The following is a 24,727-nucleotide window of genomic DNA, read 5'->3' on the forward strand; positions in this document are numbered from 1 at the left end:
GGGGCCGCCTCCCCGGCCGGGCCGGGCCGCGAGCGCCGCTCAGCGGGAGGGCGGCGGCGGCGGCGGGGCCATGGAGGCGGCCCCCGAGCCGGGCCCCGTGCTGCGGCTGCGGCACTGCGGCGCCGCCATCTTCTGCCGCCGGCCGCCGCCGCTCTGCCCCGCCTGCGGCCGCCCCCTGCGCGGAGCCGGCCTGGCCGCGGCCCCCGTGCGCCTCCCCTGCCCCTTCCGACACGGGCACCGCCAGCGCCGGGCGCTCCTCCTGCGGCCCGCGGCCGGCTCCTTCCTCGGGTAGGGGCCGCGGGGGTCGCGCTCCGAGGGAGGGCGCCTGCGGGCGGGCGGCCCCGCTCAGCCCCCGGCGGTGTTTGTCTTGCAGGGGGTACGACGGGGGAGCCGACCTGCACGTGGGGATAACCAACGGCGACGGTAAAATGTAGCTGGGAGCTGCCGCGCGGGACCCTGCCCCGCGCCTCTCTGCCCTCTGCCCCCCTCTGCCTGAGGTAATGGGGTTGCTGAAGCCCCCTCTGCCACCGTGACTGCTGGTAGGAGGGCGGCTGCAGCACACACACGGCTGGTGCCTTGCTGGGGAACGGTGCAAAGGTTCCTTGTGCACACCACAGGAATTGGAAACGGGATTAGTTTTGGACTGCAGGAGTATCACACCAAGATCAAAAAACCCCAATCCAACCATTTATCCTGCTGCCCAGCAGTGAGCGCAGGGCTTCAAGCCGAAGGCACCAGTCCCAGTTCCACCTAAATGCTGAGAAGGTGCAGAGGGAGGGACAGGTGACTTGTACTCCTGACACGGAAACACAAAGCTAGGCAGCCTATTAAAAAAAAGTTCACCCAAATAAAAACATTTTCAGGAAATCTTGACTTAGAACTATGTTTAAGTCAAAAATCATCCCTAACAAAAAAAGAGCCACAGTAAGTCGTGACAGGTTCTCAGAGTGGCTCATTGTTCAATATCTCACTTGAGATGTTTATTTAATAGAAAACTAGTCTAATCAGGAGGTTTCAAAAAAGAAACATGTCTGTCCTTAGGTTGTTTTCCTTATCAAAAGCTCCAAAATAACATTGTGAAAAATAAGAACAGTTGTTCAATAAAAGTAAACACTGCATTTTCTACTCTAGCCATAGAAGGCCACTGATGGGAAGCTATGCTCTTAACTAGTTAAGAAAGAATGGCATTAAGGAAAATTACTTTCCAAAATCACGGAAAAGTACATGTGAAACCATTTTCTCCAGTGCTATCTGTTGCTCTTTGTTTTCAGGAGTGGTATATAACTACGATGAGGAGGGCATTCACAGAGATGAAACTGGATGGGAACAGTGCATTAGTGTCCCACTAGTACAGCCAGATATGTTTGAGCTTCTTCAGCAGTGGGATAAGCTCCTAGAGGAATTTTCTGTGGGAGAGGCCTGGCTTCCTCACAGGTAGGTTGTTTAAAAGGTGAATGTAATAAAGGTACTTAGCCTGGGATGATAAATTAAGCTATTCTGTTTTGGACCTATGAGGCTTGTGGTGCATTCAGCTCCTTCACAACACACATTGCTAACAAACTCAACTCTTCCAGGTTGTCTTGATGCTCGGTGGCCTTGCTAATCTGCAAGTGTTTTTAAGTAGCTGGACTATAAAAGTGCTAAAATAAGAGAACATTTTAGGGGACTTTTCAGCAACAAAATAATCTTGCACAAGAAGGAACACTTCACTGGAACATTACCTTTGAAGAGTATACCGCTGGGTACAGAAGTACAAAAATTCAGGTGCAATTCTGTAATAATTTCTAGGGTTCAACAGTTTTAGAGGTATTTAGATTTAAAGGCTGAAATCATGACTACACTGATGAGATTCTTGCCCAGATCTTACCTCCAGATGACTTCTTTGCTGACAGCGGTCAGAAATGGGAAAAATAATGAGGCTTTTCTAGCTCTTCCAGCAGGTTGGTAACATTGCTTTGGATAGTTACACACAGAAAGACTCCCATAGATTTTGAATTGAACCAGCATGTTCCATCCAGAATGTTCAGTTCTCTTTGCAACTTTCCTTCAAGTTAATGCCTGATGACGGTGTTACAAGTTATGCAGCCCAGCAAAAACATTCAGTGCCACATCACCAAGCCTATTGGTGACAAAGCAGCTGCTGTCCCAGAAATCACCAGTCCTTGAACTGCTCATTGATAATGGTACATTTAATAAGCAGCCTGTCAGAGCAGAGTTCTGTGAAGTGTTTAAGTTAATGGAAGTAGACATCATCTTACGTAAAAACAACAACAAATCAAAAGTAGTTTTTAGCAATTCTGCATGTGTTTGACTATAAATTTTCAAAAATAATGTATTATCTCCCTAATATCAGGAAATGAAAGAATTTGACCTAGAATAATTTTAAGAAATACCTCCAGAACACAAATCCTATTGGCTTTATAATCATCTTTGACACTTCTACATTTCCCAGTGCTTTAATGTTATTACTGAAGTTAACTTGATGTCAAAAAAGCAATGGCAGAAGGTGGGTAGATGCATGCATCTCTTCCACAAGCTTTTCTTCTGTTTTCCCCATGTGCCACCTCCTGGCAAAGCGACCTAATTCAGCACTGAGCTGAAGTGAATCCAGCATTTTTGCTATGTAATTTTCCATTGTTTTGCGCTGCAGTGATGGTCCCTATCAAAATTCCTCCTACTTTTTTTTTTTTTTTTTTGGTGAGAACTATTTTGGTAAAGAGCACTGTAGCAAATTCTTGCTTACTGCATGGGATCTCATATGTCACTTCAAATAAATACCTTTAACAAACCAGAAGAGCTTTGGAGAAAACAGTGAGCAATCCTGAACTGGGCTCAGGGTTGATTTTGATAGCAATAGTCCTCAGAACTTGCAAGAAGATCTCATAAATTCCTAGGGCTGACATGCAAGGCTTGCAGATGATTCCCTGTGGCAACACTGACAGTATGAGACTAGGAGTGAGTCACAGGGCTAGGAAGAGCAATAGAGAAGTGACATGGGATGAGGCAGTTACAGAAGCAGCTTGAGAAGTAGGCAGATAGCAGACAGGAGACTGACTATCAAATCCAGTTGCACAGGGCCAACAGAAAAAGCAGCACTATGCGGCGAGGGAAAGGAGTAAGTTACTCAAGTTGTTAGTGACCAACATGAAACATTTGGCAGAATCTGCAAAACATTCTGACAGTGAAAAATAAAGGTGTTGTGCTCCTAGCTTTGGATAGTGGAAAAAAGGAAAAAAAAAAAACAGGACATTTTAAATGGCTACTCCATTCAGGTAGTAGTGTTTCTGTCCTTGCACACTTGGTACAAATGCCTGCCAATGGGAATTTGACTGGCACTCTGTACAGCAAAGCAACAGTATCAATTATTTATCAGTGATAGAGTCTGCTTGATTTTAAAGCAAGCTTCCAAGTTAATGGCACACAAAGCAGCATATATAATGGCGCAGGATGTTACTGCTGCAGGAAGAACTTTTCAAGGTAACAGAGTAAAAACACAGGAGAAAGCAAAGATTAACAAGGTAAAAACAAAGTTATGTATAAAAAATAAGAACTCCTTATTTTGAAATCTGCAGCTTTTGTTTTTGGTTTCATGCTCACAATTTCTAGTATCCCTGTCTGGAAAGCACAACTTGCTATTAATAGAATATATTTAAGCACCAGCAACGAAAGCAAATGGCAACAGATCTTGGAGATTGTGTGCTTCTTTATGTCACTCACTAAAATATTCCTTCATGCACAGTGATTGAACAATTAGTGCTAACTCTTATTAATGAGATATTTTTCCTAGGTATGAAGAACATGACTACAATTGCTACACGTACGCACTAGCATTCATTAACAGTATACTGACTGCACAAGGAAAGCAGCAAATGAGTAAAAGTGAATTTACAGAGAAATTTGTGATCCCACAGACAAAGAATGCTTCTAAATATATTACCCTGCATCAGGAGCTAACTACTAAAGATTTCTACATTGTACCCCTTCCTGATCAAGAAAACCAGGGTGGAAATTGACAAGTTGTGATGTTAAAACACCTATGCAAAATATAGACACCCTAAAGCAAAATACAACATGAAAATAAAGCCTTAAGACTCCAAATCTCAGGGTTTAAGATATATGAACTGCTTGATGTATTTAAAAATACAACTTCATGTATGTTAACCTGCATATTAGGGAAGGATCGTGAAACTAAATTTGTGTATTTTGAATGAAATAACATGCACATGATGTACATGCTGCAGAAAATTTCTATGGAAACTGGGAACTATGGAAATTTTTTTTTTTTTTTTTTTTTACATTCACTATACACTGTGTTCTGCCAAGAGCCTTAATATCAGAAATCATAACTGCTGGGTAATCAAGGGTTTTAACAAGTGAACTGTTGTAACTTAAGCTGTATCAAACCAAACTATCACTTTCCCTATCTGTTTACAGATAGGCAGAAAAGGAATTTGTGCTTGCCTGCTGCTCAAGTCTAAAGTCTATGACAATGCAAAGTCATTTTCCTTTACTTCAACTGCTAATAAATATAACAAGTAAATCCAGCCTCTTTGTCTGACATATTTCTTTTCCAATTCTTCTTTGCATTTTGTACACTTAATCCTCACACCAAGACAGATGCTTAGAATTAGAAGCTAGTCATGTAGTGTCATGTCTGTGCTGAGCAACAAACTCAGCATTTATCTGAGAGGTAAAACTTGAGAATTTACCAAAAAGAAACTTAAGTTTAAAGAGATCCTCCAACAGCACTCCTACCTATTGTAGATTATAGAAAAACATATACTGAGGATGAAATTCTACTGTTCATAATTTGGCACACTTTATTTACACGTATTCTAGTTTAAGACAAGTATTCTGTCTTTTTCCTTCTACTAATTTCTTCAAAATAAGGTAGGACACAAATCTAGACCCGAACTATCTGCTCGATGATGGAGAAGTAATCATAAAGGATTGTCATTTTGCCCATATGTAGTGTATAATTTTGTATGCACAAACTGCATTAACCCTGCCCCTCCACAACACTGTCTAGCTGCAAAGACCACGGTTTCCCACCCCCATATTCTTTCACTTCTTGCTAAATTCTAGTTCCTTTAAAAGCATATGCAAAACAACAACAAAATAGAGACAACCAGTTTGACACACAAAATTCTGCTACTATTAGAGATTTATCCTGCAACCTCTAGAGCAAGTCAGAATCCTTCAACTAAGATTTGGCTTACAAAAAGAAATTACATTATGTTATTTCCGAGTAAGTCAGAATCCATACTTCATTTAAGAACTGTATTTTAACTATTAAAATATAAATACATGGGAAGTATCAGTGCCCTGGTAGAACAATCTGAGTTATTTGGTTCAGTAGTACTGAAACATGAACCGTAGTTATCTGCAGCTGGAAATAAGACACCATGCCACATACAGCGAACACATACATAGATGTTGAGCTTAAAAAAGCTATTACACAATTAACATTTTCATTTTATGTCTTTCCATTAAATGAAAAACACTAGATCTTCCACTAAGTTGCATATCATTCAGGAATACAGGGATGCTGTTCGTGTTTGTAGGGAGAAAGTTCGAGTGGCCAAAGCACAGCTAGAGTTGAAGCTGGCTGTGTCTGTGAGAGAAAATAAAAAGGGTTTTTTTAGATATGTAAATGGAAAAAGGAGAACTAAAGAAAACATAGGGCCGCTCCTTGATAGGGAAGGTCTCCTCACAGACGATGACGTAGGCAAAGCAGAGACGCTTAACGCCTTCTTTGCCTCTGTCTTCAATGCCGATGATGGGCGTCGGGACCCAGGGTGCCCTGAGCTGGAGGACCGGGACGGTGGGGATGACAAACTCCCAACTGACCCTGAACGTGTGCGGGATTTGCTACTCCACCTGGATCCCTACAAGTCCATGGGTCCGGATGGGATTCATCCCCGGGTGCTGAAAGAGCTGGCGGATGTCATTGCGGAACCTCTATCAATTATTTTTCAACGATCCTGGGAATTTGGAGAGGTCCCGGTAGACTGGAAGCTGGCAAATGTTGTGCCAATTTTCAAGAAGGGTCAGAAAGAAGACCCTAGCAATTACAGGCCTGTCAGTCTCACGTCAGTGCCTGGTAAAATCATGGAGAAGTTGGTTCTTGGACTCATTGAGGCGCACCTGGGGGACAAAGCAGTTATTGGTCCCAGCCAGCATGGGTTTGTGAAGGGTAGGTCCTGCCTAACTAACCTGATTTCCTTTTATGATAAGATCACCCGTATGGTGGACCAAGGGAAACCAGCTGATGTGATTTTTTTGGACTTCAGCAAGGCTTTTGACACGGTTTCCCATAGGATCCTACTGGACAAAATGTCCACCATAGAGCTAAATAAAAACATCATACGATGGGTGAGCAATTGGCTAACGGGCAGGGCCCAAAGGGTTATGGTAAATGGAGCTGCGTCAGGCTGGCGGGCGGTCACCAGTGGGGTCCCTCAAGGCTCCATTTTAGGGCCGGTACTTTTCAATATTTTTATAAATGATCTGGATGTAGGAATAGAGGGTATTTTGAGCAAGTTTGCTGATGACACCAAACTTGGAGGAGTTGTGGACTCAAGTGAGGGCGTAAAGGCCTTGCAGAGGGATCTGGACAGGTTGGAGAGCTGGGCGATCACCAACCGCATGAAGTTCAATAAGAGCAAGTGCCGGGTCCTGCACCTGGGACGGGGAAACCCTGGCTGCACGTACAGACTGGGCGATGAGACGCTGGAGAGCAGCCTAGAAGAGAGGGATCTGGGGGTCGTGATAGACAGCAAGTTGAATATGAGCCAGCAGTGTGCCCTGGCAGCCAGGAGGGCCAATCGTATCCTGGGGTGCATCAAGCACGGCATCGCTAGTAGGTCAAGGGAGGTGATTGTCCCGCTCTACTCTGCGCTGGTGCGGCCTCACCTCGAGTACTGTGTGCAGTTCTGGGCACCACAGTATAAAAAGGACATGAAACTGTTGGAAAGTGTCCAGAGGAGGGCTACGAAGATGGTGAAAGGCCTTGAGGGGAAGACGTACGAGGAACGGCTGAGGTCACTGGGCCTGTTCAGCCTGGAGAAGAGGAGGCTGAGGGGAGACCTCATCGCAGTCTACAACTTCCTCGTAAGGGGTTGTCAAGAGGCAGGAGACCTTTTCTCCATTAACACTAGTGACAGGACCCGCGGGAACGGGGTTAAGCTGAGGCAGGGGAAATTTAGGCTGGACGTCAGGAGGGGGTTCTTCACAGAGAGGGTGGTTGCACACTGGAACAGGCTCCCCAGGGAAGTGGTCACTGCACCGAGCCTGTCTGAATTTAAGAAGAGATTGGACTGTGAACTTAGGCACATGGTCTGAACTTTTGGGTAGACCTGTGCGGTGTCGAGAGTTGGACTTGATGATCCTTAAGGGTCCCTTCCAACTCAGGATATTCTATGATTCTATGATTCTATGATTCCCTGCATTCATGGCATGTCTTTACAATTTAAACTCCTCAGTAAACAAGATTGTGGTTTTGTGTTTGGTGGGAACAGACGGAGCTGACAGAATTCTTACCAGCCCTGGGAATTTTACTGGGACCAGAAGTAACCCCCTTTCTTATAGTGAACAAAAGCAGCACAAGGAAAATTCAAAGCCACCATCATTGTCAGTAACTGTAGTATATCCTTACCATAGCAGCAAATGTTTTCTCTCACAGCACAGGGGAAAAAAAAAAAAAAAAAATGTTTCACAGTGCTGTGAAGCAGGGAAGCCTACTGTTCAGAGACTAAGATGGAATTCAGATGCCTGCCTGAATCTATAGGAGCAATACTCAAACTCCAGTGTAGCTGATACTTAAACCACAACTGCTGGCTGTACTTGAAGGAGCTGAATCCTTTTGTTTCTTTTTCATTGTTGTGGGATTTTTTTTATTTATTTATTTTTTAAACGCGTCTTCTCAGTAGCAGACACCCTGTTTAGGAACCTGCAAGTTAGAAACTAGCAGGCACCCAGTGTAGTATGGCAGAACTGCTCAGCAGTATCCTATGCCTCACTCCACAGGAGAAGCAGTCTCCCAGTCCTTACGAGGTTACCCAAATGAGGAAAGGCGTCCCTGCACTTCCTACTGCCTAACACCTAAAATTGCTGTTAGGTGCTTAGACTCCAGAATTAATTTAAATCCTTGCACGTTCTGGGAAGAATTCATCAATTCTGAGCACTGCTTGTGAAAATAAGCATTTTAGTTGGGACCACTGAATTCCAGGGTCTAGCCACCTAAGAGCCTGGACTGATCTTACGTTCCAAAGACCTACAACGCTCAAATACTGCAACAACCAAATCTCTTCCAAAATCTAAGTTTGTACAACTTCATCAAGTCTATCATACCAGGTCAGTTTTCAGTGGAAGATGAATGGTACCATAGATATCTCAAATCCTAAGCCTCCAACTGAATCATTAAGCCAAGCCTTCCTCCCAGCAACATTAACATGGATTTAGTTCAACTGGAGGAAAAAATAATAATGTATTTCAAGGTTGAGGGGCATAGGGTTTGGTTTTTGTCACTGTGCATGCCTACTGTTCATTGTTGTGTTCTGACGTTGAGAGTGGGAAGAGAGAGAGAGAAAATATTCAGACAACAATCACTTGCCATCATCTTTTCAATGGCAAAAGAATTTTAAAGAGAACTTGTAAATAAATGCCAATTTAGAAAAAAAAGCACAGCAAAGGAAAAGAGCAACAGGCAAAAGCCAAATCAAAAGAAAAGCCAACAAAGGGCACCACATCTCCATAGCATTTAAAAGACTTGGATCATTTTAGGCCAGAGATTTTTACAGTCATGTAAGTATAGAAGACAAAGTGCTGCCTAGTTTAAAGACAGAAAGGTTATCTGACTCACTGTAATTACTGCCTTTTTTAAAAAAAAAACAAAAAAAAACACCCCTTTCAAGCTTAAGTCTCTTTTTCTGAAGAAAATTATGTCCCTGTGTGAACCACAGAACTAAATGAGCCTTACAACTCCCCAGTTCAACTTTGAAGAATCTGTGAGGTATTATCAGAAACCTGTTTGATTCCTCATTGCTTAGGCTTTCAGTCAGAGATCCATGTTTTGTACTTCAGTGGCTCTGCAAGCCATACTGCCTATTCAGCACTAATGCATGAATCCGTCAGAGTATTAAAAACATCATTACTAATCACTACAGTCTAGTCACTGTTCAAAATAATACATTTTGTAAACAATTTACAATTTATAAATTATAAGAAAACAGCATAGTAGTTTGACTTGGGACACAGCTTTAATTCCTCCCCCTTCATATGCATTATTATAGTCCAGTCATTATTTTTCAATACAACATTCTCTCCACTAAATAGGATATGCCTCAATTTTAGACAACATTTATACATACCAACTGAATGTTGATAAAGACTGTTCTGAGGCAATGGTTCATTGTGAGATCAGGTTAAAAAATGGCAATGTATTTAAAAAATAAGTTCTTATACATTCAGTTAAAGGTCATCTTGCTCACTACGCTCACGGGAAGACACCCAACGAGTTACAATAAGTTCCTGAAATAAAAAACAACAATACCTATTATGGAAATGAAAAGGGAAAAAAAATGCTAAAATCAGTGAGAGATTGTGATTAAGCCTTAGCAGATTGACATATATTATATAACCGCTGAAAAACTTCAACAGATGACTATATTTGTTCCTGAAGTGAGCTCCTCTCATGCTTCTCTCCATTTTTAAACATTCATAAACATTAGTCTCCATAGTTATAATTTTCTCATGCAAATGCTTCACAGTAGCAGTAACATACAGATTTAGACTGGAAGACCTGAAGTTTTTAAATGGCATGTCATACACTTCTCTTGCCTTGGGGCGCAAATGGATCTAGCTGTTTTATTGCAGCTATTCATGCAAGAACAAAGCATGCTAAAAAGCAAGCAGCAGTTCAAGGGGGCTCTTATGATCGGTATTAGCTGTCCAGCTGCCCCGGAGCAAAACTACACAGGCAAAGAAGAGAATTACTCACCTGAACCTTAATTCTTTTCAAACATTCTGGTGTGGACATCTCTTTTTCAGTCATATCAGATGGTCTAATCAAATAGCATAACATAAGTTCCTGTTGGTAAACAAAATACAAGAATTTCATCTGGTTTCTTTCTACACAAGTTTTAGACTAATTAGAAATGCAGATTCCATGTTTCCTACAAGACATCTTCTGCAAACCAAGAGCTGTACAATTTGGATATCTCATTTTCCTCATCAAAGCACAATAAGGTTATGAAATAAACTAGAATTGTAACAAAACACCTGAGCAGCATGACTATGAGAATAAAGGCATTATGTATGAGGCTCTGTCACAGGAAAAGTCTTTGGGAAACTTTAAATTCTGCAGTTGAAAAGGAAACCTGATAGATGGATACGGGTTTAAAATCGGAATTGGTAACCAGAAAAGCGTCCCTCAGGTCTTTCTATTCTTCATGCAACATTTACATGTAAGATTCCTACAGGGGACAGGACTTTAATAAGTTTTTTCCAAAAGTCACGTGGATATTGACAAATGAAACTCATTTGCCTACTAGCAACTCAACATGTTTCTGCAGACTAGAAGGATTCACTTTCCGGCCTCGCTCCTAGCTCTCTATTCTCTGGAACTGAATTGTGTATTTGTCATTTCAAAGTTATTTTAAAATGGGTAGCTTACACAATTACCTTAGAAGCATTAACAGTTGTTCTGTTCAAGCCAGACAAGGAATTCCAGGTGAATGGTCTGCGAAGAGAACCTTCAAAAGTGTCATCCACTAATTCAGCAATGACAGAGTAACTGGAAAACAAAGCAAATTGGACAATTCACAGAAAGAAAATTACTGTTTTAGGAAGATTGTGTATCTTAAGAATAGAGCCTAAAAATCCATGTTAAGCAATATGCCAGCATGCAGTAAGTAAGCTCTGAAGCTTAAGTCTGTAATAAGCTAGAGGAGAAAAAATGAAATTGTGAATACACTGACTGGCACTTTGCCTCCTTACCCTTCTGCCAGTACTTGGAGCTATTCTCTTATGAACATCAATCTGACACTTAACATCAATTTACTATTTAGGAGTTCAATTTGACTAGCTAAGGAATAAAGATATTAATCATCCCTTAAAAGTTAGGGGGGGGGCGGGGGGTATTTTTATTTTTTTTTGGAGGGTCAAATCTCCAACCAAATTACATGTTATTCATACCATATATTTTTAAAAGTCATTATTACTAAATTAAATTACATTCCTGAGTGCATTGAAACTTTTAATTTTAAACATCTTACTACTGTCACAGAATTCAATAAAATTGTGTGACTTAGTACCTCTGCTAAATGAATACATCTGGCAAAGTATTTTGGGTGAAGAGTATGTCTTAAATCAGTGAAGATACTAAAATAGTGAGAGAAATTTTCTAGTTTAAAACAAAGTTCATAAAAAACATCAGCTTCAAACCTTGCATGATAGAAGGGTGGTCCTTTTCGATATAGCACTGAAAAGGGAGAGAAACATCTGAGTTAGATAATCAAAGTTTCCTTCTGAGTTTCATATCTGGGTCCATAAATATTTTCAGATGCTTCATAAATTTTAATTACACAAGACAAAACTTCAACACGTTTGAATTCAGAGTTAAGTTGTCCCAGAAAGCGAAGAGGGAGGGAAGAGAGACAAAAAACATGGGAGCAGCAGAGACAGGATAGTGGCAGGTAGAAAAAAAAATAAACAAAAACCACAGAGCCAAAAGACAGTTCGCAATTGCCATGGAGAAAAAGGATTTAGGATGGAATTTTTCTGTAACAGACTCATGCTTTTAACACTGTCTTTGCAGTAGAAGTTGAGCTGCTGGAATGCAAGTGGAAGATCACTAAGTCAGTGAATTTCTGTTTGAAGTGGACATTTTCCACAAGTTTTAGGAGAGGCAAAAGGCACAAGATCTTAAATACTGCCACAGTTCTGTCTGTAGACCCACTAAAATTTCCTTCTATATGTTCCAATAAAGACAAGACTCATTGAAGTTGGACTGTGGTTAACTGAGCTAAATGGTTACATTTCCTGTCTCCCCTTTGTTATGAGCTTCTAAGAGGTGACTATCTAGCACAGGCTTTCTTTTACGGCTGGCTAGCTTAGACCTTGTCAGGAAAAGCATGAGCTGCACCTCATTCCAGTGGCAATCGTGATTTGCAAGTTATCTGTTATGCACAGTCATAGCAATATGTAGCAACTCGAAGAAGCTACTGCCAAAGAACAAGACACTAGAGGAGCTCAAGAGAGGGCCGAACACTTGCCTGTATTAAACTAATCCACTTTGTTTGGCACAAATCCAAAGGCATTGATATGCTAGACACCACATTCAGGCTAGAACACAAATAAATGATGACCACGCTAATATAAATTTCACATACACATTAGGTGATCAGTACCAAAACCCTATCCATAGCCCTGGGTATTAAGAATAAGGAAGCTGAATTCAGCCAAACCTACATGCCAATCTAGAGGACTAGCTCAGCACGATCTTGACATACTTGTTTTCAGTTACTCAGTAAGGGATTATGGACACTACTAATTATTTTTGTATGATTAAAAAAATGTAACCTGCAATCCTATGTTAATTCTTGATTTCATTATGCAAAACAAAAGGACTCTTAAGCTATCTCTTCAGCTACTGCAAATGTAATGTTATGTTTCATTCACATCCTAACTTTATTGCAAATCTATAGTCTAGCCAAAGATGTCATTTGCTAACTACAAGCAGCAAAGCCTTCTGCTGTCATGCAGCTCCTCATTGTTCAATTTATCTTTGGCACCGAAGTCTTGCACTGGCTGTCACATCTGAAAGGAAGTCAATCGCAAAATAAAGGACGCTACTCACAGAGATCGGTTCCATACTTCAGTCCAACTTTGGGGACCCAGCCCTTACTGCGGAAGTAATGATATGCCATGTAAATAGTTTTAAAACTGGGCTTCACTTCACTGAAAAATTCCCATAGCTTCAAAATCGTTAAGGGCTCCTGGAAGTCAAGCAAAGGCATTAACACATCTATATTAATATTATAGCACACAGAGAATACCGTGTATAGTACAGCACAGCAGCAAAATATCAGATATCACAGTCCCACTGCAAAGAGAACAAACTTCAGGCAATAAAATGTGAAATCCCTAAGTACAAGACAGAATCCTGTAGTTTCCATTTAGTTTTTTAATCATTTCATGATCACTCCCATAAGGCTTTTGTTTAAAAGGAAATCTGATAATCTTAAACTAGAAGCATAGGTTTCAATTATTTTATCCTTACATTAGCAGTAGTTTGATATATTTATAAACTAATACTTAAAACGCCACAGAATTTTCTTGTTTCAGGAAAGAAAGAATATTCACCATATTATTACTCCCATGCTTCCTTTCCCTATATTTATTGCATAAATTACAATGAGAAAACTTTCTCTCCAGAAAGACCCTGCTTAGATACATTTGTCTGGGTAGACATAACACTTTCAGACCAATATTTTAAAAACAGAAATATTCAGATAAACAGATTATATTCATAATAAAATTTTATGAATTACTGTGCCTTCTCCTCTTTTGGAATTAACAGCATACAATGCTGCCATAATCAGTAAAAAAAAAATTAAGTCCAAAACAGTTCAAAACCAATGGCATCCCCATTAATTCAAGGTCAGTCTCATCTCTTACCTCACCATAATAAATAGTTAAACATCCCAGAGCATACACCAAGAAAAAAGCCTGAAAAAATAAACAGAGTAAATTTTAACTGGTATCTAGACTCTTCTTGTAGTTTATATTTCACACGAACAAGGGCTCACGTTCATTTTATACATGAATCCTAATGTCATCAGACAAACAAGTTGCCTGAAATTTTCATTTGAGCCTTTTCTTTACAACCTTTAAATTTCATCTAATGCAAAACTACAAAAAAAAAATCTATTCACGCCCTGTAGACTCCTGAAGGCACTGTATTAAAGTAACATGGATATATTCAGTAGTAGCACAATAGAAACAGGATTTATATAAATATTATACTCCTCATATTTCTACACTTAACTCCTGTAAATGGTCTCTTTGATGTCAGCGGGAGAAGCAAATGGGATTGGACCCTACTTTTTTTTGTTGTTGTTGTTAAAACAAACATTTCCTGTAATTACTGCAGGTTCTTCAAAAATTTGTTTAATGACCAAAACATCCCAAATATTTAGGAGACATGGGAGAACCCTGTACTTCAGGGACAGATATTAAATTACAGTGTAATATATATCAATGCTTACTTTTGGTGGTTAAAACATACACTACAACTTATTTGAAACATACCTCTTCCAAGCTGAGTTGTAAATATTCAAAAATCCTAAATGGATTTTTTCTACACACCAGTTTTTCCTTCTTGACAAGCTACAACAAAAAATTGATATGTTACTAAAACTTTAAACTGGGAAAGAACACCATATGCTTAAATTAGCAGTGATTACATGATTTCTCTGAAAGAACAGGACTCTCTTTAGCCTTACATTTTCTTGCTCATGAGCAGAGTCACTTTCAGGACATAAGCCACTTTCGTCTTCCTCCTCCACCAAGACATATTCTGGAGCACATTCGGTTGACTCGACCATCTCACAAGATTTGCGTTCAGTGCTCTCCTTAGCCTTGCAGCTGCAACGCACACAAAAACTATGCTTCTGGCAAGACACTTCAGCTGCCTCTTTCAAGTCAGCGGGCTTCTGTTCTTTAGGGCCAAATGCAGCCACGGAATCCGAAGCTGGACCTCCTTCCGAACAGGCCTTCTGGTGGCCTTCATTATGGCACTCAGGACTACAGGACTCAGGATCTACTACACTTCCAGTGTCTGCAGAAGAATGTCTGGAAAGCTCTGTATTTTCTGCATTTGGGCCCGTGCTGTTACAACTGTCACCAGTTTGCTCAGCTCCCTCCCTTTCCAGAAGTGGCAACTCAAGAGGCTTAGTGTAATTTTTAAGAATTTCAGTAATGGAGCAGTCATCAAGTCCTTGCTCTTGCAGAATACTTTTAGCCCACTGAACACGACACTGGTACCTAGTAAACAAGCAAAATAAATGAAAAGTTCTAGAGCATTACAGCCTCTAATTAATACCCTAAAAACAAGTGTATTAAATAAAAAAAAAGACAAAGGAAGACTCAACACAGTTCACAAAACAAATCTGAACACGCATCCCAATAACTGCCCCATAAAACACGAGAGGGCACTCCATTCCTCCGAACACTTCAGACAAGAAGGAACACCCAAGATTTTGCTACTTTCTTTGGCTTTGTTTTGACTTTTAAAATTTCTGTGGCAACAAACAGGGCTACAGAATGCTACACCAGAACTCCACATGGAGAACTACTCTGATACAGTTTCAAGAAGCAGAAACTTCAAGCAAAAACTCAGTTCGTCCACACAAGTCTTAAGTACTACTTCCCTGAAAAAACATCTTAGTATCAGAGTTCGCATGATTAAAAACTGCAACAAAGAATTTGAATATAGAGCTCTTAAATACTTCATCTATTACACAGCTAACCACTGAGAACAGTTATCTTCAAACATGGCTTTAACTACTTTTGAAAACTTTTAAACCAAATTCCTCTCATCTCTGAGGAATAGCAATAATCCCACAGTGATTTATTAGCTGAAAACTGTAAATATGATTTACAGTTTCTAATAATTACCATAATCCCAGATGTTAGGTGTTAGTTCTCAACTTGAAGATAGCATTAATATCCAGTTCAAGACATTAATCTCTCTGTGAAAGTTACAGGTAGCTGAGCACAGTTGTCCTTAATCAAACCTGGACAATTATGGCACAACGTGCTTTACTTCTCAAAACAAAACTTTAACACAGCAATTATAAGACCAGGTAATGCTGAACTGCAAAAGCAATTAAACACAAATTTCATGTGTCAACACAAAGCACCAATCCTCTCTGAAGTCTCATAATAAAGCCATATAATTCAGTGTTGTACTTTGTTACAAAAACAGACTCCTCTTTGTTCAGTGACTTAATTACCATTTAATTAGCACTTCCAATCTACTGAGACAGACACAGTGCACCTTCTGCACCAATGCAATGATACTTCCACTAATGCTCAGCTCTATCTGCTAACACATTAAGCAGTCACAAAGTAGACTCATAAGCATGGCAAGTGTTTCTGCAAGTAGTAGTAGTAGTAATGTTGCTACTACATTTTTACCTAAAGTTGAAGACTGAAGAAGTTGAACTTTACATTTTATAGTATTTTTACTGTCATCATGTCATCACAGAATAAAAGCAAACACAATATGCATGCTATGATTAGATCATACATTATTTAAGCAGAAATAAATAAATACGTGACTCCACGCTGCTTTGCTATATGGACAAACTGTCAACGCTAACAGAGACTATGGTAAAAAGGTAAAGCATTTATGTAATATAAAATTCAAGAGCTGTTTCAGCTCTGTATTAATTCACTAAGAAATTGGAAAAGATTTTAAAGTCAGCCCCAGAAATTTCCTTCTCTTCCTCAACTGAGGAAGAAGTTTGCTATGCTTGCTACTGTGAATTAATTACCATGTTACTATGCATGCACTCAATCTTGGCTTCTATTTAGCATGTAATATATATAAGCTTACATGAAAAAAACAAACTATCTAATTTATTTCATTTTTTTCAAATGTAATTTATAACTGAAATACAACAGAAAGAAATAGAAGTCATCACCTGAAAATAATAAGATAAAACACTAAATAGGAACTCCTACCTTCTACATTTCTACATATGATATTATTCTTGTAAAGAATATAAGTTGACTTACTTTTTTGACGTAATTATAGGCATGTTTACATTAGCACCTGTGTTAAGAAAAATCGTACATTGCTTCATCAACATTAAAAAGTTTTCACGACATTTTGATCATTGATAATCTACAGCCTAATAATTTTCAATTATTAGTACATTTTCAGTACTGTGCCATTTTGGTCCTACGTGTATTAAGGACACATGTGAACTAGAAAAGGTGCAGAGGTAATGAAGATGAAGTGGTCTACACAGGGTAACTAAATAAACTATTTCTCTCCAGCTTTTAAAAAGACAATTCTGCAAGGATATTATAAAATCCAGTGAGGTCTGTGTAGACTTAATTGTCATGGAACAGATGGATAAAGCACGACAGTCTTTCTCTAAGGAAACAAGAGCACACCAGCAACTACTAGCAACTAGTAGATAGACAGTTTTCACATATCCTTGCCTCATGATTTCATGGACACTAAATCTGCAGATTAAAACCTAGAAAAACTGGACAGTTATGGGAAGACACATCCAACGAATACACCTTTACTTAACAGAGTACCAAAACAAATCAGTGGAGGTTAGAAGAATGCGCTAGGGAGATATCAACATACGTATTTTTTCTGGGAATCTCGTACTGGCCATCATCAGAGACGAGATATGGGAATAGATGGATTTTGATCTGGCACAACAGACAGACTCTGTGTGCTGTTTATACATGTATATAATATATGAAGTATATATGTATATATATGACGTGTATTATATATTATTACATACTATATATAATATATAGTATATACATTGTATATAATATAATATATATGTATATATGAAGATATACATGTATATCTTCAACAAGTGAAGAGAAATCAAAAGTATTATTAGTTAGTGAATAAAGTACAAATGGGCACAATTTACCTTGCCATTTAGAAACCAGGTAAGGATTGGAAATGCTGTACACTGGTCGACTTTTCGAAAGAATACCTTTTCCAAAATAACCCTTCAAAGATAAGGAAAAAATCTTTATTTTATCATCAGACAAAAATGAACCTTTATTCAAGTGACAGAATATTTACTGCCCTCATCTGTTGAAAAAAAGTATTTGAAATCTTAAGCATGTAATCTTAGCCTAAAGCTTTTTGCTTAGCTTCTGATAACTAGCCTGATAGCACAGCCTCTTGTGCCAGTTTGGTGAAGGGCTGCAGTCAGAGCTGGTCTGCACTGATCTGTTGTCCCTGTGTTAGTGAGCTTCACTGAACCAGGGCCTACATTTTTTTTTCCACCTTTGTACAGTGCCTGACACAGGCCAGTCTCAATTTGGGATGAGGCCTCCAAAATCTGGATCAAAGTAGATTTAATGGGAAAGCATAACCCATGCACAGTACTCTTGCACTCAAAACTTCAACCAGGGGAGTTTTGTGTCTTTTTCCTCAATTTCAAATATTTGTCAGATGACATCTCTAAGCAGACTGTTGAAAGCAGATGCAGAAGGCACCTGATGTGTGACAATGTGTAACAGAAAACAGAGATGGATAAAACTACAGCTTAAGAATGGTGATGAAACAGTACTCAGACATAAAGGGCTCAGAGCTCATATTACTCAAGAAGTAACTTCAATAAACTCTGAGCTTAAAGGAATTTTACAAGCATTTATAACACATCAATATTCCAACTTTCTGAGCTTTTAAAACAAGAAAGTGCTTCTGCAAGACTGCATAAGCATTGAAAAAACAAACAAACATAACAGACATGAACTTTTGTTTGTTTTTGCTCATGTCACTTCATTCCAGTATTTATTTGCTGGGTTAAGGATGAAATACTTTCTGTATTTGTTACAGAAAGTATGTTTTGTACATATGTCTGGAGAGGAGGGAGATGTGGTGTGTTAATGGAGGTTAACAAGGCAGGGCAGCATGAGGCAGGCAGGTTTTAAACAAACATTATGCTCTACGGGCTCTACCTGTGCTTACACACTAGAGGTACTGTGCAGAAGCTGTACACCACCTTGTTATAGAGCCGCTCAATGTCCTCGGGGTTCCTCACAATAACATTGTTGTTCATAATTTCAGCCTGGCACATTCTGAAATCCTCCCCACCTACATCCACGGGAAAGGGGGCTTCGTACGACTCAAACACTCTTCTTTTCCTCCTCGGGGGACGGAAAACCGCCTCTGCCATTTCCTACTATTAACGTTTCCTCCTAAAAAAAGCGGAAACAAAGCATATTGAAGAGTGAAAGTTCACCCCTTTTTACGCAACCCCCCACGCCGCCGCCCTCCACACACAGCGCCCGGCCCTGCCCGGCCCCGCCGCCCGCCCGCACCCTCCGCAGCGCGGGAAGGCCGCGCACGCCGCCGGGCGCCGTGAGACAGCGCCCCGAGCCCCCGCCCCGCGGGACGCTGCGCCTGCGCGGAGGCTGAGGGGAATGGCGTGAGGGGAGGGAAAATGGCGGCCGCGGGAAGCCTGTTCCGCTCGGGGGTGGCTGCTGCCGGCCTGGGTGCTGCCGGAGTGCCCGCAGGCTGCCCGACAGCCCGTGCTGGCGGTTCAATAAAGCGAAAAAGTCGGCGTTTTGTGTGGAACGCCTGTTACTGAAATGAGTGATGATCTTCATAATGAGGGGCGGCTGAGATACACGGGTGGGTGGAACTTTATAGCTGTGGGAGGTAAGGGAAAAAGATCGTTTTCAGCTTGAAGCGGTTGGTTTTGGCGCTGTGACAAACCCTTGACTTTGCGGTGACTCATGTGGCTGCCTAGGATAATGCAATGCTACTTGCACAGTTTAACAGAGGTGATTGTGCAGCTTATTACCAGAGTTGAATTGAGGAGGAAATGGCAGTGTAATTAAAAAAAAAAAAAAAAAAAAAGAATAAAATGCGAAGCATTTTCAGTTGGTAGTAAGAAGCAAACATCCCTTTTTGTGTTTTTGATGAAATCAACACGTCTTGGCCTCATCAAATTCACCGTCATACACGCAGTTACAGCGCAACTACCATTTCTTGCTCAGGGGTTACGTTGTGAGGTACCCCTGTCCAATAAAGGACCAAGACATTTTGGTTTGTGGGGGACAGACTCTCGGTAGGGAAGTCCATCTGATTTTCAGTGAGGAGATCAGTGAATGTACTGATGGAAAATTGTAAAACCACATCATTAGGATGAGGTATTTCATCTTTTATTCCCATTTTACAGACAGACTCATGAGGCACAGAGAGGGGAGTGACAGTTATAAGGCTACTCAAGAAATGTAGAGCAAAACATGAGAATACCAAGCAAGTATTCTTAGTTATTTCCCATGCAGATCTACTTTACATACCACCTGATGAGTGCTTATTTATCTTGAACATTGATTCACATACAAAGCATTGAGGGTAAACCACAGAGGGCCCTGTTATATTCTTGTCTCCAAAGTACATAGCTCTGATAATTTCAGGTTCATTCTTAGAACTTTACCATTAAAATACCTGTGAGCTAAACTATTCTAGGTAACATGAAAATACGCAAATATCAACGATAACACTTGGTTTCAAAATTCCTTGAAATTTTGTCAAATCAAGTCAGTCTTATATGTAAGTAGACCATATCTAGGATAGATATGTCTATATTCTCTCATTGTGCAGACGTATTACAATGAGACGTACATTAGAGTGAAAAGTAGACAAAACATCAGAAAACTATAGGTCAGTTGCTTTTCTCCACATCTCATTATCTTCATACAGCCTTGAGAGGGAAACCACAGTATACGCCATTCAGTCAATTAACTAAATCACACTAATTTATTCAACTGAATATGCAGAATACGTATCTGTTCTTGTTTCTTTTTCTGATTATAAGTTCAGATTGTTCTTCAGCCAGAATATTTGCTATCTGAAGGACAAGCTCTCTTTAAGACGAGTCATGACAATATATATATATATATTTTTAGAATATCAGTGATTGTACAGATGCTTTCACGAATGTCTGGATTTCTCTTTTTATGATGAGACAGCAATGACAAGGCAGCAGCTAGATGACTAGGCAGTAGGTCTGAAAAGTGAACCCTGAGGATTATAGTCAATCACAAATTGGGAATGTGTCAGAAATGTCATATTGTGAAAAAAGGTATTACACTGGCATTTATAAGCAGGAGTGTCATATCCAAGACATGAAGTAACTCATAGTTCTTCTGCATGAGATGGAATCTCAGCTGAAGCGTGTCTAGTTAGAAGAACTGCTCATGTAGAGCAATTGGACAGAGTCAAGAAGAGAGTGATGAGAGTGACATGTGAGGAAAGACTGAAATAACTCAGTCTAGAAAATGTAAATTTGACAAAACAGGTCATTATAGAAGGCATGACCATTAGATTACATTGCAAAATAATGTTGTACTTAGGAGAGAAGGTCAACTCCATCTTTATCTAGGAGGATAGGATTATTTCCATTGCTGGAAATTTTAATAGCAGGCTAGACAAGCATATTTCAAGAACAGTTCAAGTAAAGTTGATCCTGCCTTGGGACAAGGGACAGTACTAAGAAGACCGAAGATCACTTTCATGGCAGTTTTCAGGATTTATCCTTTCAGGAGGTTTTCTGATCTCATTGAAGTGCCACAGAAACTGCAGTACTCTATACTGCCCTACGGAGGCTGAAAGCCCGTACCTTTTGTTAAATCATCTCTCAGATTTCCATTCCTGTTTTACAGTCTTTTGGCTCAAGAGTATCTTTGTGAGAATAGCCTATTTTTTGTTGTCTGTGGCTGATTCATTGCTTCTAATGTGGGGTACTCCATTACTTACTATTTCTTGATACTGAGCTTAGTTATCCTGTATCAAATTAAGGTCCAAAACCAACACCAGCTTTCTGAAAAGTCTGATATAACCCTCTTTTCCAAATTGTAATGAGAACAACTAGACGTACATTGCTTCAAATGTTAACACTCTTGCCGTTGCTGTGCAGTTTTCAGCTGTCCATTGCCTGGCTCTGAATGTCCTGTTGTTCACATTGCCATACTCATGATTTCCTGCCAAATATCCTATCTGGGGACGCTAGTACCAGTTCATATGTGGTTGTCCCTCTGAACTAACAGTATGTCTTTCTAGGGGGAAGCTGCTAGCTTCTGTTGGTGCAGAATTTCTTAGCCAGTGGTTGAGGAGTAGAACTGAAAAACAGTTACAAAGGAAAGACAGGCTCTCACTATCTGACTAATTAAACTCTTAGTGATGACATATTTGAAAAATATCCTTTAAAATCATAAGCATTTCCAATCATGTATTCTCAATCTTTTTGCATGTTATTGTGTCCTTCCACAATAGCAGTTGTATTAGAGTTTGCCTAGTACCATTAGATAAAACACATTCTATTCATACAATGAGAACTCATTTAATATTATATTTACCGATATTTAACACCTAATATTAACTTATTTTCATGCTGTGAAGCTTCTACTGACAATAAAATTAAGTTGCCATATGCAGAAGGTGCTGGAGAGTTTTGTTATCAAAGGTGGTTGTTTTCTGGATGTTTGGGGACTTTTTCAAGGGGCTGGGAAGTTAATTCCCAGTGCCATCTCAGCAGAAACATACAGGCTAGGTACTTCTTAAAGACGTATTTTACATTCTTAGGCTTATTAAAGGAAACAGAAATGTCAGTCTGTAAAAATATTTGCCTATGTAGCATTTTCTTGCATCTTCTCAAGGAAGTTAGTCATAAAATTGTAAAAGAATGAGATGTCCTAGTAGTGTCTTTTGTTAATTTTGGACTCCATACAACTCAAAAAAACAGTTTTTTAATAGAGTTTCATGAAACTTAAGTCATGATTTGTCATTAGACTCATTTCTGTCTCTGTTTTCCACAGAATGTTCCTGTAAAGTTTTTGTATCCCATGCTAGCTGTAGTCCACGAAAAATATTTTGACACTTGCTTTTAAATAAAGCCCATTTCTTTCTCACAAGGTGATTTGAACAGTAGTTGGAGGATGGGCTATAGTTATTTACATTAGCCAGTTCCAGTTTCCCCAGATCAACACAAATTCCCATGGAAATTCTAGTTACATTAACTTTGACAGAGATATGGGACTGTTTTGGGAAACTTAAAAAAAAAAAAAAAAAAAGAAAAAAAAAAAAGAAAACCAACAAGGGAATACTTTTCATTTTTATTAATATGCAGTATCTTAATTTTGTTTATTAAAGAAATAAATTAAGGTTAGTTTCTGCTTAGTTTCAGACAGTTTTCACAGCGGACAAAAAAAAAGAGAAGTTGGACAAATATTGGCCAAGCATCAGCCCAGTAAGAAATCCCATAGTAGCAGAAATTCCAAGGTGGACAGCAATAAAGCGAATAGCATGAGAAAAGAGAATACTAAAAATGACTATGTAGATATCATACTTAATGGAAAATGATTTTGTATTCTCGGACTTTAAACACACCTTGATGAGGAATTCTTAGGGCACCGTTGGATCCAGCTGACGTGCCATCCTGTCAGTATGACCCGGGGGCTCTCTTCAGCCATTGCAGTGCACTTACAATAAAATGCATTTTGCAATTTTGTCCTCAGCTAGCTCTCAATGTGTATTACAAACTGTATGCATTTAAAAATGATGTAAACATTAATTTTCTCTGCATCACAGCTTTCGACACTCCCAAAGTTATTGCTTTTCTTCTCCCCATAGAAATTCAAGCAGAAGGTCTGAGGCTGCAGTTTCAGGGGGATTTAAGGGCACTTACAACCTCTGATTTTCACCCATCCTTACAGCTCCATTATCAGATTTATTTACCTTTTGTTTGAGAAACATTTGTTCCTTCATGGGTCGTTAGTTTTTCTGCTCCATCAATCACCTAGGTAAGTTAAGTGACGCACAGCTTCTATTTTGCCAAGTTCTGACTGCGTCACCTTCACCGCATGCAGCTGTGCTGTGGCCAGGCAGCAAAGGGTAAGGACAAAACTCCAGGCTCCTGCAAGACAGTCAGGAACAGGCCATTTCATTTTTTTTTTTTTTTTGGGGGGGGGACTTGGGGGGGGGGGGGGTGTATTTCCATTGGAAGGTAAACTGTAATAATTAGCTGTCTCCACTAGATGTCCGTATTTCAGCAATTTTCAGTCACAACTTCAATGAACGCAGTTGCCCTGTGCAAAATGCACAAAAAGTGCTACGCTCCACTGAAAGTTGTAAAGACAAGACCGACTTTCATACTAGTGACGTTGTGTGCCTGGGTCTTTATATAAAAAGGCACTGAATCTAATGCAAAACATACACACACAAAACCCCTTTTACTTCATGCATCTAATAGTCATTAAACCACATTCAGAAAAAGGACCTAGAAGGCTATCAGATCAGTCAGATATTGAATATTATTTCTCTGTTGTTTACAACATTGCATTTCTGAATTACCTTCCACCCCCCTCCCCCCACCTCACCCCCAATTTTATGTGCTTTGAATTAACTGGCAGGAGTAAACAGTTGGAAAAATTGGAAATATTTTTAATTAATTAATTAATTAATTTATTTATTTATTTTCAGTTTGGCTTCAAGCTTTTCTGCACACAGTTCTTCTTGCATTCACATGCATGCAGATGCCAAAAACAGTGGCTCAACTGTTTAGGTATGCCTGAATAATTAATTGTTCAATACTAGCTTTGCTCATGGCATTTCTCTTCAAACAGTGGTAGCCAATATTTACCTACTTCTCCAATGAGTGCTGGGAAACACAGTTATGCTCATGTGGACATATGTTTTGGTAACTGAGCACATGTTCTTTTTTATGCTCACAATTTTGAACAAACTGTCTGTAGACAGCCTTTTGGCCTTGGTATTCGTTTACTGAAGATGCTTTTCACTGCTTTGGCTGTGCAAGGGACCCTTATGGCAACTGTGAACAGCAGGGTTTGCACTCCATCTTAAGTGCGTGCTCATCTCCTGCCAAAATAGTGAGTGCAGCGCTCATGGAAAGCACCAGGCTACGACTCCAAATATCTA

At 39.8% G+C, this 24,727-nt stretch overlaps 2 protein-coding genes across 2 annotated transcripts; one reads left to right on the forward strand and one right to left on the reverse strand.

The window, feature by feature from the left end:
* Positions 1–70: 70 nt before the first annotated feature.
* On the forward strand, positions 71–4,544 carry MKRN2OS (MKRN2 opposite strand). Its single transcript, XM_032194224.1, has 4 exons — positions 71–288; positions 374–423; positions 1,272–1,434; positions 3,788–4,544. Exons 1-4 carry the CDS (start codon positions 71–73, stop codon positions 4,011–4,013), a joined length of 657 nt encoding a protein of 218 aa, XP_032050115.1. The 3' UTR covers positions 4,014–4,544.
* A 4,693-nt stretch (positions 4,545–9,237) lies between these two features.
* Positions 9,238–19,169, reverse strand: TSEN2 (tRNA splicing endonuclease subunit 2). Its single transcript, XM_032194416.1, has 12 exons — positions 19,105–19,169; positions 18,786–18,981; positions 17,700–17,781; positions 16,807–16,843; positions 14,508–15,048; positions 14,314–14,391; positions 13,681–13,731; positions 12,860–12,998; positions 11,446–11,482; positions 10,684–10,795; positions 10,001–10,090; positions 9,238–9,531 (listed from the first exon to the last, which is right to left on the reverse strand). Exons 2-12 carry the CDS (start codon positions 18,957–18,959, stop codon positions 9,472–9,474), a joined length of 1,401 nt encoding a protein of 466 aa, XP_032050307.1. The 5' UTR covers positions 18,960–18,981; positions 19,105–19,169; the 3' UTR covers positions 9,238–9,471.
* Positions 19,170–24,727: the final 5,558 nt, after the last annotated feature.

The sequence above is a fragment of the Aythya fuligula genome, chromosome 10 (assembly GCF_009819795.1).
Source record: "Aythya fuligula isolate bAytFul2 chromosome 10, bAytFul2.pri, whole genome shotgun sequence".
Lineage (NCBI taxonomy): Eukaryota > Metazoa > Chordata > Aves > Anseriformes > Anatidae > Aythya > Aythya fuligula.